Source organism: Drosophila teissieri, chromosome 2L (assembly GCF_016746235.2).
Source record: "Drosophila teissieri strain GT53w chromosome 2L, Prin_Dtei_1.1, whole genome shotgun sequence".
In the NCBI taxonomy this organism is placed as follows: Eukaryota; Metazoa; Arthropoda; class Insecta; order Diptera; family Drosophilidae; genus Drosophila; species Drosophila teissieri.
In genome coordinates this window covers 15,778,847-15,792,114 of record NC_053029.1, presented here as the reverse complement: position 1 = coordinate 15,792,114, position 13,268 = coordinate 15,778,847, and the positions used below count along the sequence as shown (strand labels likewise).

The 13,268-nt window shown below is 42.9% G+C and overlaps 2 protein-coding genes across 2 annotated transcripts; both read left to right on the top strand.

Moving 5' to 3' along the window:
- Positions 1-3,740: 3,740 nt before the first annotated feature.
- Positions 3,741-4,455, top strand: LOC122626812 (histidine-rich glycoprotein). Its single transcript, XM_043807211.1, has 2 exons — positions 3,741-3,752; positions 3,814-4,455. Exons 1-2 carry the CDS (start codon positions 3,741-3,743, stop codon positions 4,453-4,455), a joined length of 654 nt encoding a protein of 217 aa, XP_043663146.1.
- A 7,470-nt stretch (positions 4,456-11,925) lies between these two features.
- On the top strand, positions 11,926-12,408 carry LOC122626069 (partner of bursicon). Its single transcript, XM_043806185.1, has 2 exons — positions 11,926-12,180; positions 12,238-12,408. Exons 1-2 carry the CDS (start codon positions 11,926-11,928, stop codon positions 12,406-12,408), a joined length of 426 nt encoding a protein of 141 aa, XP_043662120.1.
- Positions 12,409-13,268: the final 860 nt, after the last annotated feature.

Genomic DNA, 13,268 nt, shown 5'->3' with positions numbered 1-13,268 from the left:
TCTTAAATGGAAGCATGCATAATTTGCTCATATCCAGTGGCTACTGTTCCGATCGAGACCATGGGAGGCAATTACGAATGCTGTGATCACGCACTATTAAGCGTATTTGTCGGCTCGGTTCAAAAATGGCCTCACAATCAATTACAGTCACTTTTTCTTTGATTCGCAGCTCTGGCTGTCTATGAAAAACTCAAAATTTGACTCTGGAATAAGTAGGCAACTTCCTGAATTGTCCACATCAAGTATTTTCTAAGTGCGAATAGTACTGACTTGTAGTTAAGTAATTAAATGGGTTCTAAGCACTGCATTTGTATCACCAAGGGGCACAGTGTTTCATGAAATATCCCAGCACATTCATATGAGTTTTCATTTGCATTCTGAATATGTAAGAAATTCCTCACAAATACCTGACTGGCTCAGCAAATAATTAGGGGACAGCAAGCGATCACAAATTGCCAGAAAGAGGGGATATGTAGGCAACCTGGTAAATACCAACATGTCCAGACTTAACCATTAATAACTGGTAGGCTGAGCAATGTTGTTGCGTTGCTAACTATTTTTGTTCACAGACAGCGGAGACAGCAGCAAAAAGCGTTTGTAATTATAACGCAAAAAGGCCGCGACAAACTCATTTGTCCATAGTGAAAAATTCACATTACACAGCGTCGCTGCCTGCGGAGTTATTGACATGGAGAGAGGTGCAGATTGGGTAGATGCCATTTGAGGTCTGGTCAGGATGGTCAGTGGATGGTCGCTGGATGGTGGCAAAATTGCCATGACAACAAATCAAGCATCATAATGTGTCAAGCAATGCATCAAGTGGCCCAACTGGAACGTCGAGGCAGCTGCGATGGAGCAAACGCATTACAACGTAATTGACGAGAATTGTCAACACTCCTCGGGCCTCCGGAGGCATCGAAGGCATGTTGGGATGTCGGGATGTTGGGGGGCATGTGCTCATCCTCCCCATCCTCCGCTGGATGTTCCAACACCTCGGACCGGCCACTTACTTTATTTATCGCAATTACCGATTACAGCTAACTTTACGGCCTGCCAACCAGTTTCTTGTCCAATTGCAATTGCTGTGAATTGTCTCAACGCATTTTCTTGCGTCTTTTTCTTTTCGCCCGACAATATTTTATTGTCAGCGTCGGATGTAAGTAAGTAGTGCTGGATGGCTAAGTTTAGAAATGGTATATAGAGTGAGAGATTTGCTAATGAGTATTGTGAATAAAATCAAACAGGTTCTTCGATGTGTGCATTGTTAACTTAACAACTTGTAGCAAGAAAGAAACAACAGGTCAAACTAAAAAACATTATATATGGCTGTAGAGAATTATGTCTCCATTCTTCAGCTCATGTAAAATAAGCAGAAATTATAGTTAACAATTTTCTTAAGATTTCAATAGATTTAAAAGAACTTTCAATGATTTATTTCGCTGGCAGTTAATAGTATAGTATTAACATATTAGCCTTGAATTAAGAGTAACCAGTTTACTAAAAAGCCCAATTAAATGACGGGCCATAACTTTCGCAGCAATATGCCTCTTTTAGTTCCCTCATCGCGATTCAACTGGATATGCGGACTCAGCTTCGGTTTCGCTGCAGTTTGTGTTTCGCTTGGCAGTGACAGTTGATGGGGTCCTGTCAAATGAGGATCTGTCAACAAGCCCTCAACATTGTCGTTTTCAATTTTCGGCAGGATGCCAGGATGCGAGTGAAGGATATTTATGGTCGCTGTGGAGCTGTGCGAAAAATTATCGAGGCATTTTGATCGTATTTCTTAGGCTCGTTACAGTGGAAAACAATTTCGTATGCGAGCGCATAATGAGTTGCAACTTGCTGCTTGCAACGAGTGGCGGTGAATGTTAAAGTTGTCCCTTCGATGTCTGCGGTTGTTGATCTGCTGCTGCTGCTGTTGCTGCTGTAGCTGCTGTTGATTATCCCTTGACAGGGCATCAAATGCGAAAACGACCGCCCAATTTACATACAATGCACATCAATCGAATGGGCTACAACTACAGTCCTGTCACTGCCACCGGGCACCTTTGTGGCATCATCGGTTTTCCCCATCGCCTCCTATTTTTTGTTGTTGCTGCTGTCCTGTATTTACCCTTTTACCCAGCCTTTTGGGCCCGGCAATCAAGCGTACTTGTTGTACGACTCCAGCAACCGGCCAGCCGACCAACCGACCAGCCGACCATCCAACCAACCGACCAACAACTTTAGCGGCCATGACACAAAGATTGACAGCATGTCGTCGCTGTTTGGAAGCCTGATTGACATGAGTAATCAAGCAGCCGAAATGTGCCCACAAAACGCAGCCAGCAATGACACTGACAACGAAACCAGCCAACCAACCAACCAACCAACGCAGCCTTTCCTTTGCCCCTTTGACTGACAACGATGAGTCGACAGCCACGGCAACTGGCAACTGGCAACTTGCAACTTGCGACTCTCAACTTGCAGCAGCAACATTGCGGGTCTGTGCCATGTTCAGGCCACCACTGCCATAAGGGCAATTTCGATGATGAAAGAAGGGGGCTTTCACTGGACTCAGACCCCAGACCTTTTGGATGCATATTGCCAGATACCATAATCGGCATCAATTAAACCAAGTCTGCTGCCCAAAATGATCTATAAACAGTTTAAGAAGCAACTGCAGAGGCATTTCAAAAATTATGCCCAAGAACTGTGGAATAAATCTGAATTTAAAGGTGATTCCCCTTAACAATAGAACAGCAATCAAATGTAAATAAAATGGATTGGTCCTTTAATCTCTATACCTTCTCCCTGAACATTCTCATCCAATTATTACATTCCCTGCTAATTCACGCATCAAATGCAAATTGCATTCAACTCTGTTCCCTCGTTCTTGCCGGACTTGAGCACTTTCGAAATCCGTATCCTTTGCGGATTGCAAAACAGAACCAATATCCCCATTGTCAACTCGAATGTGGCCTTTGATGAAGGCGACACGACATTGACAGACGGTAGCCGATTGACTGCTGACAGGCGGACTGGCGGGACAACAGTCCACCGAAAGTAGGGATCCCGATCGGGATCGGGAGTCGGGAAACGGGACTGGGATTGGCATTGGCATTGGCATTGGGATTGAGGAGAGCAGACAAGGCTTTCCGATCTGGCCAAAATGAAGAAGCCGCTGCCGAGGGAGAACTGCAAACTGCAATTCTGATGACTTTTTGTCAGGCCTGATTGACGTCAACGACTCGAAGACGTTTGTCAGGCATATAAATCTTTTGGCTCGTTTGTTTCTTGGCTTTGCCCACATATCCCAATCCCAATCCAAATCCGACTTCAGCTCCAACTCCGAGTCGGGGGATTATAATGGCCGACAACGACAGCGATGCGATGCATAAACAATGCCACTTTAAATTGGCAATTGTTGCGACAGTAAATTTTACAATGAATTACTACACTGCCATTCGTCTCTCTCCTTCGATTTTCGAAACAACAGCTAAATAAAAGGGTCGAACGGCCAGTCGAATATAATTGCACGTCTCTGGGGCGAAAGTACGAGCTGAACTGAACTTGAACTGCAAATTGGGGCGTAACTAAATGCCGATTTGCCCATTCTTTTTTGAAAGTTTGACCTATGGGGTCGATTTAGTCCGGCTATAAAAGGCCGGGTTAAAGGTGTTTTGGTACAGTTCACATCGGTCTGGTGATCAGACAACAGTAGTCTAGCCAAGATTAACTCATAAACTAGCTGCGGTACCATGGCTCAAAAGGTGAGTTCAGCCAAAAGGATAATCGCCAAAGGAAGTAATCAATTCCCTCGATATTCCCTAGTTCTTCATCGCCTTTGCCCTCTTGGCCATTGCGGCTATCCGGGCGGCTCCTTTCCACGGCCACGAACACCACGGCCATCATGGTGGCGCCACCAGTCATGCCTCCGTGCACCTAACATCGCACGACGATCACCACGAGGAGCACCACGGTCATCATCACGACCACGAGCATCACGGTCACGATGACCACCACGACTCCCATGCTGAATATGACTTCCACTACGGCGTCAAGGATCACAAGACTGGGGATGTGAAGGCGCAGAGCGAGTCACGACATGGCCACACGGTTACCGGCCACTATGAGTTGATCGACGCCGACGGCCACAAGCGGACTGTCCACTACACGGCGGACAAGCACAAGGGATTCGAGGCCCATGTCCATCGCGAGAAGCTCCACGACCACCACGCTCACCAGGCGGAGCACCATGGCCACGGACACAGCGGCTACGAGGGCGGACACGTTGAGTTCGAGGAGCACTCCTCGCACTCCGGACACGAGGAGCACGGACACGGTCATGGTCATGGTCACGGACATGGACACGGAAGCAGCTCCCACAGCTACTCGCTGAAGCAGGAACACGGACATGGACACGGACACAGCCACGGCCAGGATCATGGCTTCGAGCACGGACACGGCTATTGAGTTGATTGAGTTGACCACACCATCAAATTCTTTATCAATCGTTTATTGAACCCTTACCAAATACCCATTGTTGTTATACCAAAATAAATCAGGCAAACCTTTTGAAATATAATAGACTAGTTTGAATTGAAATGGTAAATTAAGTTTCCCTAAAAAGGGTTATGAACTCCATAAATATCAAAGTCCTTTAACATTTGCCACTTTCACATCCGAATATGTGCTACTTTATGTTTCTGTTATTATAGAGAACAATTAACTTGAAAAAGAAACGGAAAAGAGTAGATAATTCATTTGGCAATATTTGGAATATTCAAATATGGAAATATTTCCAGTCATTAGAGAAATTTTGGCACATGAACACGGTGATTTATGAACTTACTAAGCATTCGCGACTCAACAACAAAGCGAGAATCGCATGGACCGTAATTTGGGTCAGAATCAGTGAATCAGTAATGTGCGACACGACAGCCCCGATATATCACAAATTCGATGATTGTAAATCATATTTGTACAGCTTATCCATAAATTAGCCAGCATATCTATTCGCTGGCTATTCAGGTGGCTGAAACTTGTATTTTTAATACATGCATGCACATTATACAATACAATATATGGCGATTTTTTATGGACGATTTCTTTTCACTTTCAGTGGTGGCAATCGGGATGGCGGACTCGAAAGTCCTTTATTCATCCTCGCACACCCATAAATCAAATATATATCTCCCTAGCATTCGCGAGTGCGTGTGTGTTTGTGTGTGTTGCTTCTTCCCCTCGTCCGAGTTGGCTACAATTTGTTTAACAGACAGGCTCGGCACATCCTTGCGTTATCCTGTTGCCCTCGTTTGTTGCTGTATTACAAATGACTGTGGAATATTTATAAGCATCATAAATTTAATTTATGTCGCCGCTGCGCCCGCCGCGTTTATTGTGCGCATAATAAACGCTCCACAGAAATCCCTTCTCGACCCAACTCGACCGGGACTCCAGTTGCCTCTCGCCGCTCCGAGTAATTTATTATTTTATTTTTATATTTATACGTTCCTCGTGTTTGTGCGGCACGCACTTTCCACATTATGTAATATGCGAGATATAGTGCGAAAATTGCAACGGCTATTACTTATATTTATTACGGCACTTTTTGCCGGATTTTTGTGTCTTATGTTGCAAATAATGATTAACTGAGCTCATTTTTTCATATTGTGAAGCTCAACTTGCAAGGCAGCTCCACGCAAATTTTAGTAATAATTTGTAAAATAAATGGTTTAGGTAGAGATAGTATAGTATATTAAAAGATCAATCAAAAAATAGTATTTTTCATAATGCTTTGTATACCTCAACTTACTTTTAGTCCTTTAAAAAAAAGTCTCATTAAAAAGAAGTATCAGTGTTTACACATTTATTATTATCTCTGAATATTAAGCAGAAATTATCAACTGACATTCAAGGGAATTATGCGTTTTGTATTTTAATTTTCCTTAATCACGATCCTTAATCAACGCGATTCGACACTTAATGAGCTCAAGTGAGAAATTTACATGCCACCTAATGCAATTGAATCATAAATTTTGACTCGGAAAAAATTAAATTGAAATTAATTAAGCTAAGCTTCAAGGGAATGTGAAGTCGCTGTTGCCACAGGTCGTAAATTCACTTGATTACGATTTATTTGAAATGAAATCAAAGCAATAAAAAACACAGTTGCCGAAACGCAAAACGGAATGAGTTTTTAGGAAAGCGAGAAACTAACCAAACGCGTTGATCCATTTGCATTGCAAATTGCTTTGTCAAGTGAGTTTTGAGCCCCAAAGCGGACCATCCGCGCATAAAAATAAAGTAAATATATATTTTATGTTTCACTTGTCGTCGTTTAATGCCATAAAAATGGGTATGTGTCTTATTAACTGATGAGGCTGTCGTTTGGCCCAACCAAATATGCATTCCCAAACCGGTATGGCACCAGCCAAGTCAACTCAAATCCGAGAGCAGGGCGCCCCCAATCCAACCCAATCCATTCCAACCCAGTCCAATCCAATCCAATGCCCGTTACCTGACTTGGGCCATGGTGTCATTAATTTTGGAATCGTAAAGCCCACAATATGTCAAACGAGACCACACAGCGTCGTAAAATTCAGTGTTTATGGGCAGCCTCTGATTTTCGGCACAGTAAGTTTGGCTCGACTTTTTCAAGCTCAACTTGCTTCAGCTTCAGCTTCGACTTCGGTTTGGATTTTGATTTTGATTTTCATTTCGGCCGCGGTTTTGGGCTTTGAATTTGTTATCAAAAGTGTCGCGTCGCTTTTAATGGCTTTTGCTTTAGGTGGCTGGCTGCCTTGTTGCGTGTTTCGGTTTTTTAAACGCTTGCCAGAAAATTAAGCGTAACTTATTTGTCAAGTTTCTGCTCGTTTTTGGCCTTTTTGTGAGGCGAACGATTTTTGTGAAGCATAAATAAGCTCGATTCGGTAGGAGATTGTGTCCAGTCAAATGAGCTACAAATGCCAAATCAATTAACGTCGTTTTATAAAGTGCTAACATGAATAGTCCGTCTCCAAATAAATTCAGTTTAAAAATATCTTTTATTAAACGTTGTATATTTAAAAATATTGCTTTCAACATAACTTATCTGCATATGCAATAAAAGAACTTCAATAAACAGAGTGGATGTTTAGATATGTATGGAAATTATTTCTGATTAGTTAAAAATTGACTAATATTTGAATTGAATGTAAATTCCAAAACTGATTTCCCCTAGATTCCCGAATGGCCACTTCGCAATGCAGAATTGCAGCGAAAGCTGCAGCATTTGGCCAATTGCATTGCACTGCCTATTTTTGCGCACACTTTGCGAAATATCAATAAATATTTTGCTAATTACACCGCAGAGTGATTATTTAAGCCGGCTATATGGGCTGCCGGTGTTTGCCCGCCGCCGGATTGTAACAGATGCCCCATGGCATCCATAATAATGTTAAATGCTTTATAATAACCATAAATGTTTGAAATGTATGTGCCAAATGGCTTTTGGTGGCACATCCAACCGCACACAGAAGTCGAGTCCAGTCCGCTCACATAACCAGTTCGAATCCAGCTGCGTCTCTCGACAGCCGGCACAGTGAGAGGTCCCTCGATTCCAGTGAGTCGTGGTCGGACTTTTTGCCATGGAAATTGTTTATGGACATTTTTTGGGGGCCAGGGGGCAGTGGGTAGAGGGGGTAGAGTGTTTCTGAATTTAACTGATTTTTAATGTGCGCGGCGAGACTGGTGGGCGTTGGCGAGATAGACAGAGGGAAGCGGGCATAACTCTGGGGTCGCCATATAAACGCCATTCGGTATTAGCCAATTTGCGGCAGTTTATTGGTGGAAAACGGTTTGGCATGATTGGCTGCTGGTTGCTGGCTGCTGGTTGCTGGCTGCTGTCTGCTGGCTACTGTTTAATAAACTCATTGATTTATGTCTAATTAAATTTGTTGGCCATATTAATTTATGCCAATTATCGAACGCGGCACATGCGCAATCAATTCAATTCGATTCCCCATTGGGTCAATGCTACATTTAAACAGCCAAATAAGCTCAGCAACTAGCCGAATAGACGAACGGGTTGACCAGCGTATACTCGCACATACTACATGTATTCAATGATTAATGATCAACAAATTGGGTTGACTGGTAAATGGAATTTTTCTTTATTTCGCCGAGGAGCTGACCATGAAAATTGAGAACCCGCAACGCCCCAAACTGTCAGTTATCCATCACGATTGATGGATGTGCTCGTCGGTGGGGCAGTCTTTACTGCGAAGAGAGTAGAAGCCACCATCCACTCATCGTCATTGTCCGCAACCATTATCCGCCACTCTAGCCCCGGGTACTCGACTCTACATACCTATACATATAACGCAACTTGCAACTCGTAAATCGCAAATCGTGCAAAATGATCCTCACTTCCCACCATATAAGCCCTCCCCTTGCCGATCGCCGGGTGTTACCCACACATGGCCCAGCTGATTTGGCTGCCTTCGCTTATCCCGTATCCCGAATTGTAATCAACTTAATAACAGGCTATGCGCGCCTTAATGCTGATTAGGGGTTTTGCTTTTAAACTCGGGTTGGCCCATGGAGATTGAATGTTGGGGCCACATACGCACCGTAATTATGCAGGCCAGTGTAGAGGTGGCTAACGGGCAACTCGGCGGAGCTGCTTACTTTCGCTTCTCAACTTCTCCACTGGAAAGTGCGGCACTTGTAAAATGCTACTCCCAAATGCAAAGTACAGGTACTGAAAACAGTCCAAAGTTATTTTCCTCAATTGAATTCCGATAGGAATTAACATGTAATTAACCAAACTGAGGATTCTGCTTATGCTGCAATACTTTGACTTGTTTTTCCCACTTTCCACCTTTTTTATACGACTGGCTGGCTTTATGTGGCTATCAAAATTAATTTCCGATATGATTGATACGTTTTGCAGGCACACAAAACCGCTGCCTCAGCAAAATGACTCCGTCCAGCGGACAACTATAAATCATTGAGACAAAAATGTGAACACGCGGCACACATTAGTCAAAGAGGGCAAAGGCAGCCGCACCGAGCTGCTGGCCAAAACGCATAAACATTTTACAGCGCAAACAATTAACTAAAAATAACATAAAAGAGTAGGCAGCGCACCGCGAGACATGGGGCCAACTTGAAAATCTCGAAACGGAAAATGATTAATGAACGTCCCAATGGCCGTTCGGGCCGTTTGGGAAAGTTACATAAATTAACACATGTCTTTACCATAATGAGTCAACAGCGATTTGGCCAACTAAGAGCCAGCAGTTGAAGCCGACTCACTCGCAGTCTCTACTCATCAGACAGGCAGCCCCCAGGCTCCCAAGTCGATTTAATTTAATTAATGTGTCTGCCGATAATCATTTTTCGAGTATGTTCCTGCAGCTGGCGTTACTAGACACGGACCGTATGTATTAATTCTAAATCAATTAGGCAAGGGCAAATCAATCAATGGGGGAAATTAAAAAACTATTAGGAACCCAGACATCGCATTTGTAAATATTATTGGGTATTTTATAATTTGAAACTGCATTATGCTTCATAGCTTAGACTTAGCTTAGCACTTTGAAGTGAAACATTAAACGATGTTTTTTTTTTCAAAATCAATGCTATTAGAAGCCCAGACATCGCATTTGTAAATATTATTGGGTATTTTATGATTTGAAACTGCATTATGCTTCCTTAGACTCAGCTTAGCACTTTGAAGTGAAACATTAAAAGATATTTTTTAGGAATTAAGCTTACAATGGCCACACCCACTTCCCGGCCAAATGACAACTCCCAGCCAAGTCAGTCAAAATGTTGTATTGTACTTTTACCACATGTTTTGTTTTTGCTTTTGGTTGTCTGCGAACAGCGAAATGAACGCACGGCGAACCAAAAAATAAGGGCAACTCTCTGGCCATGACAGGTTCCACAGGACTCGGCCAGACGGGGCACACACTCATAATTGTTGTATTTGTTGTTAACGGAAAACAAAAGGAGCAGCCGGTGCAAGTTCATTCAAATGGTTCGCTTGTGGGCCGCAACGCCACCGAATGCGGCAGCAAAAAATGTGTGTGCCTCATGTGGCCCCAGGACAAACGGGCAGGCACACGGAAGAGTATCCCTGAATCGGAAAGGAGTACTGGCAGATCGGAGAACCGGAGCATTGGAGGACTGGTGGACGGGAGGACGAGATGCCCAGGCAGACACTAATTCGATCTGATAATCATGGAGTTCTGCCAAAGGGCATGAATTGTAATTTCCTCTTTCGCGGAATTAACTGTCGGTCCCTGTCGCTTGGTCGGTTGGCTTTGTTGTTACGATGTTTGCGATTTTTTTACTTTTATATTTATTTTTATTTTTTGCCTTTCCGAATCTGTTGAATTTTTCCCTTTTTTTCGTTTTTTGCCGAGACACACGGGCTAGCCATTGTTGGATGGTATTTATGTGTCATATTTATTCATTTAAAGCATTGCGCTTTTGTTTCACTGCTGCCGGTCGTGTGTTGCTTTGGATTTCATTCATGGCCACGAAGCCTGCAGGATATGTTTTTACCCTTGGTTATCCTTTGATGTCGGACTTCTTAGAGAATGCCACTAATTTGAACACTGATCTGATCTGCGTTGGGGCACCACCAGTCTTTTAACTGGACGGAACATACTAACGTATTTTTCTACACCCTTTTACGTTTATTATTATCACAATTTATTCAGCTTTTTATCAACGAATGCAACAAAGTAGAAATATTTCTTTAAAGAATAATAATTACAGTGTGTATAGTTTAAATATGTATAGTAGTTTATAAAGTAATATATATTTTTAATTTAAAATAAGATTTCCAGGATCAGTCATGGCATTCCAGCATTAAACTCTATGGTTTTTCCGAGCAAACTGCAGTTTAGACTATGCGCAGACAGAAAGGCAGGAAAAATAGGCAAAAATCCAGACAGTAAACTAAAAATCCAGAACAGAACTTTGCGACGAACGATAGATACACAAACATACTCGTACATCCTTGTTTATGTATTCAAATACTCGTGTGTATACATGAGGAGTTGGGACTGACTGAACAGCGATTTCGCAAACGGAGGGTAAAAATAAAATCAGCATTTTTAGTAGTTAATTTAATTTATTGCTGCGTTTTTATGGTTGACTTTATTGCATAATAAAACATAATTTACTGCGCCATTGAGACTTTTTGCGTTTGCGTCGATGATTCTAAAGCGCAACCATCGACCGTGGCCCACAGAGGGGGGTGGAGTGGAGAAAGGCGTCGGGCCCACAGAGGGATTCAGATACAGATACAGCTACAGATACTGGGAGAGAGAATGTGGTTATTGCGAAATTGGGCGAGACCAAGACGATGCCAACAGGGGAGGACAGGGCCGCGGGAAGGGGGGTTCAGACACGAGAGGTGGAAAACTTCAGACAGATTGCAATTTCATTTTTTGTTTACGTGGCCGGAAAATATCGGGAAAGCCCCTCGTTTAACGTGCTCGTTTAAGATTAACGCTGAAAGCATTTGCCTGTGCACCAATAAATTATTGTAATAGATATAATATTATTAAAGTGCAGTCTGTCATAAACTTGTAACATTTTCTGCAGTTTGATTATTGTATATTATATTTATAATATTTATATGTTATATTATGTAAAACATCGAATACATACATTTTGTGTTTCACAACCAACCCAAGGCTACTTCCGTTCAAGTCATTAGATTTAATTACCAATTAACTGAGCACAAAAGTGATGTGTAAATGGCCATGTCCTACCGCAACTTAAGCGCCCAACTTTTCACCCGCTGGGCAGGACACAAACATTCCATCAGCCAGTCATTGACATATATCATGGAATCCAATCGGGTCCAGCCCGCTTCCCGTATATAAGGGCCTCCGGCTGGAGCGGTTGCAAACAGTTGGGCGTTGGGAGTGGGTCAGCATGCATGTCCAGGAACTGCTCTTCGTGGCCGCGATCCTAATGCCCCAATGCCTGCGGGCATTGCGCTACAGCCAGGGAACCGGCGACGAGAACTGCGAGACTCTCAAGTCGGAGATCCACTTGATCAAGGAGGAGTTCGACGAGCTGGGCAGGATGCAGAGGACCTGCAACGCCGACGTCATCGTCAACAAATGCGAGGGACTGTGCAACAGCCAGGTGCAGCCATCGGTGATAACGCCCACGGGGTTTCTGAAAGTAAGTCTCAATCCTGCCTCTGTTTAGTAGGCAACTGTAAGGTACCATGTGTTCTAGGAGTGCTACTGCTGCCGCGAAAGCTTCCTCAAGGAAAAGGTCATCACCCTAACCCACTGCTACGACCCGGACGGAACCCGCTTGACCTCTCCGGAAATGGGCAGCATGGACATTCGTCTCCGGGAGCCCACCGAGTGCAAGTGCTTCAAGTGTGGCGACTTTACACGTTAATGCCTCAAGATACTCATATGCAGTCTGCCTCCATTCGTTTTAGTTTGAGAGTGTCATTATTTTAATATATTTTCAAATGGAGCCCCTCATTAAGGATAGCACAACATTAGATCTTGTAATTTCTTTAATATTACGTTACAATAAGGACACACTCTCTTTAATAAGATAGATTCCTAACTTCACTCAAATAAATATTTCATCAATGTCTATTCAAAAATGAGGAAATCACTGTTCTTAACAAAAAAGTCAAATATAATCAGTGGGAAATTCTTTATTTTGACCTTTTTTAGTTTTTAACCTTAGTTTAATTTATGCCTGAAGTGGATATTTGTGTGTGTTCAAATTACAAGTCTGGAGTGATAGGTACTCATGATAACTGGCTACTATTTCAGGCAATATTGTGTGCTGCATAGATATGCAGAAGGCCGAGGGCTAACAAACATCTGTTTGATTGAAAATACAGCACATACTTCGCTGAGAGGCACTTGCGTTACTCCATGAATGCATGAACTTTGATTTTGCCAAAAATATGCAATGCAATCCTGATTCGGAAAATGTTTGACATATCACCGGAGGCCAAAAATTGATTGCAACCAAAATGGAATACATCACTCGTCCTTTGAATGGGCAGGGAAATGGCAACGAGCATATTGACTTTTGGGCCCAGTCTGGCTACCAAATTAACTCATTTAGTGCCAGGGTCCGGCACTCACAATTGCACTTTTAATATTTATGTTGGCATCTGTGCGGGACATGGTGCTTAGCCACCCGGAAACTCGTCCCGCAAACGTAATAATCAGGCATAAACTGCACTAAAGATGAAAACAGCTTTCTGGTTGTTAATTTTCATAATTATTTTC

Bases quoted from the DNA above. Each gene is read 5' to 3' on its own strand.
- LOC122626069 (XM_043806185.1), top strand. From the start codon at position 11,926: ATGCATGTCCAGGAACTGCTCTTCGTGGCCGCGATCCTAATGCCCCAA. The intron at 12,181-12,237 runs GTAAGTCTCAAT...CATGTGTTCTAG, and splicing joins CGCCCACGGGGTTTCTGAAA to GAGTGCTACTGCTGCCGCGA.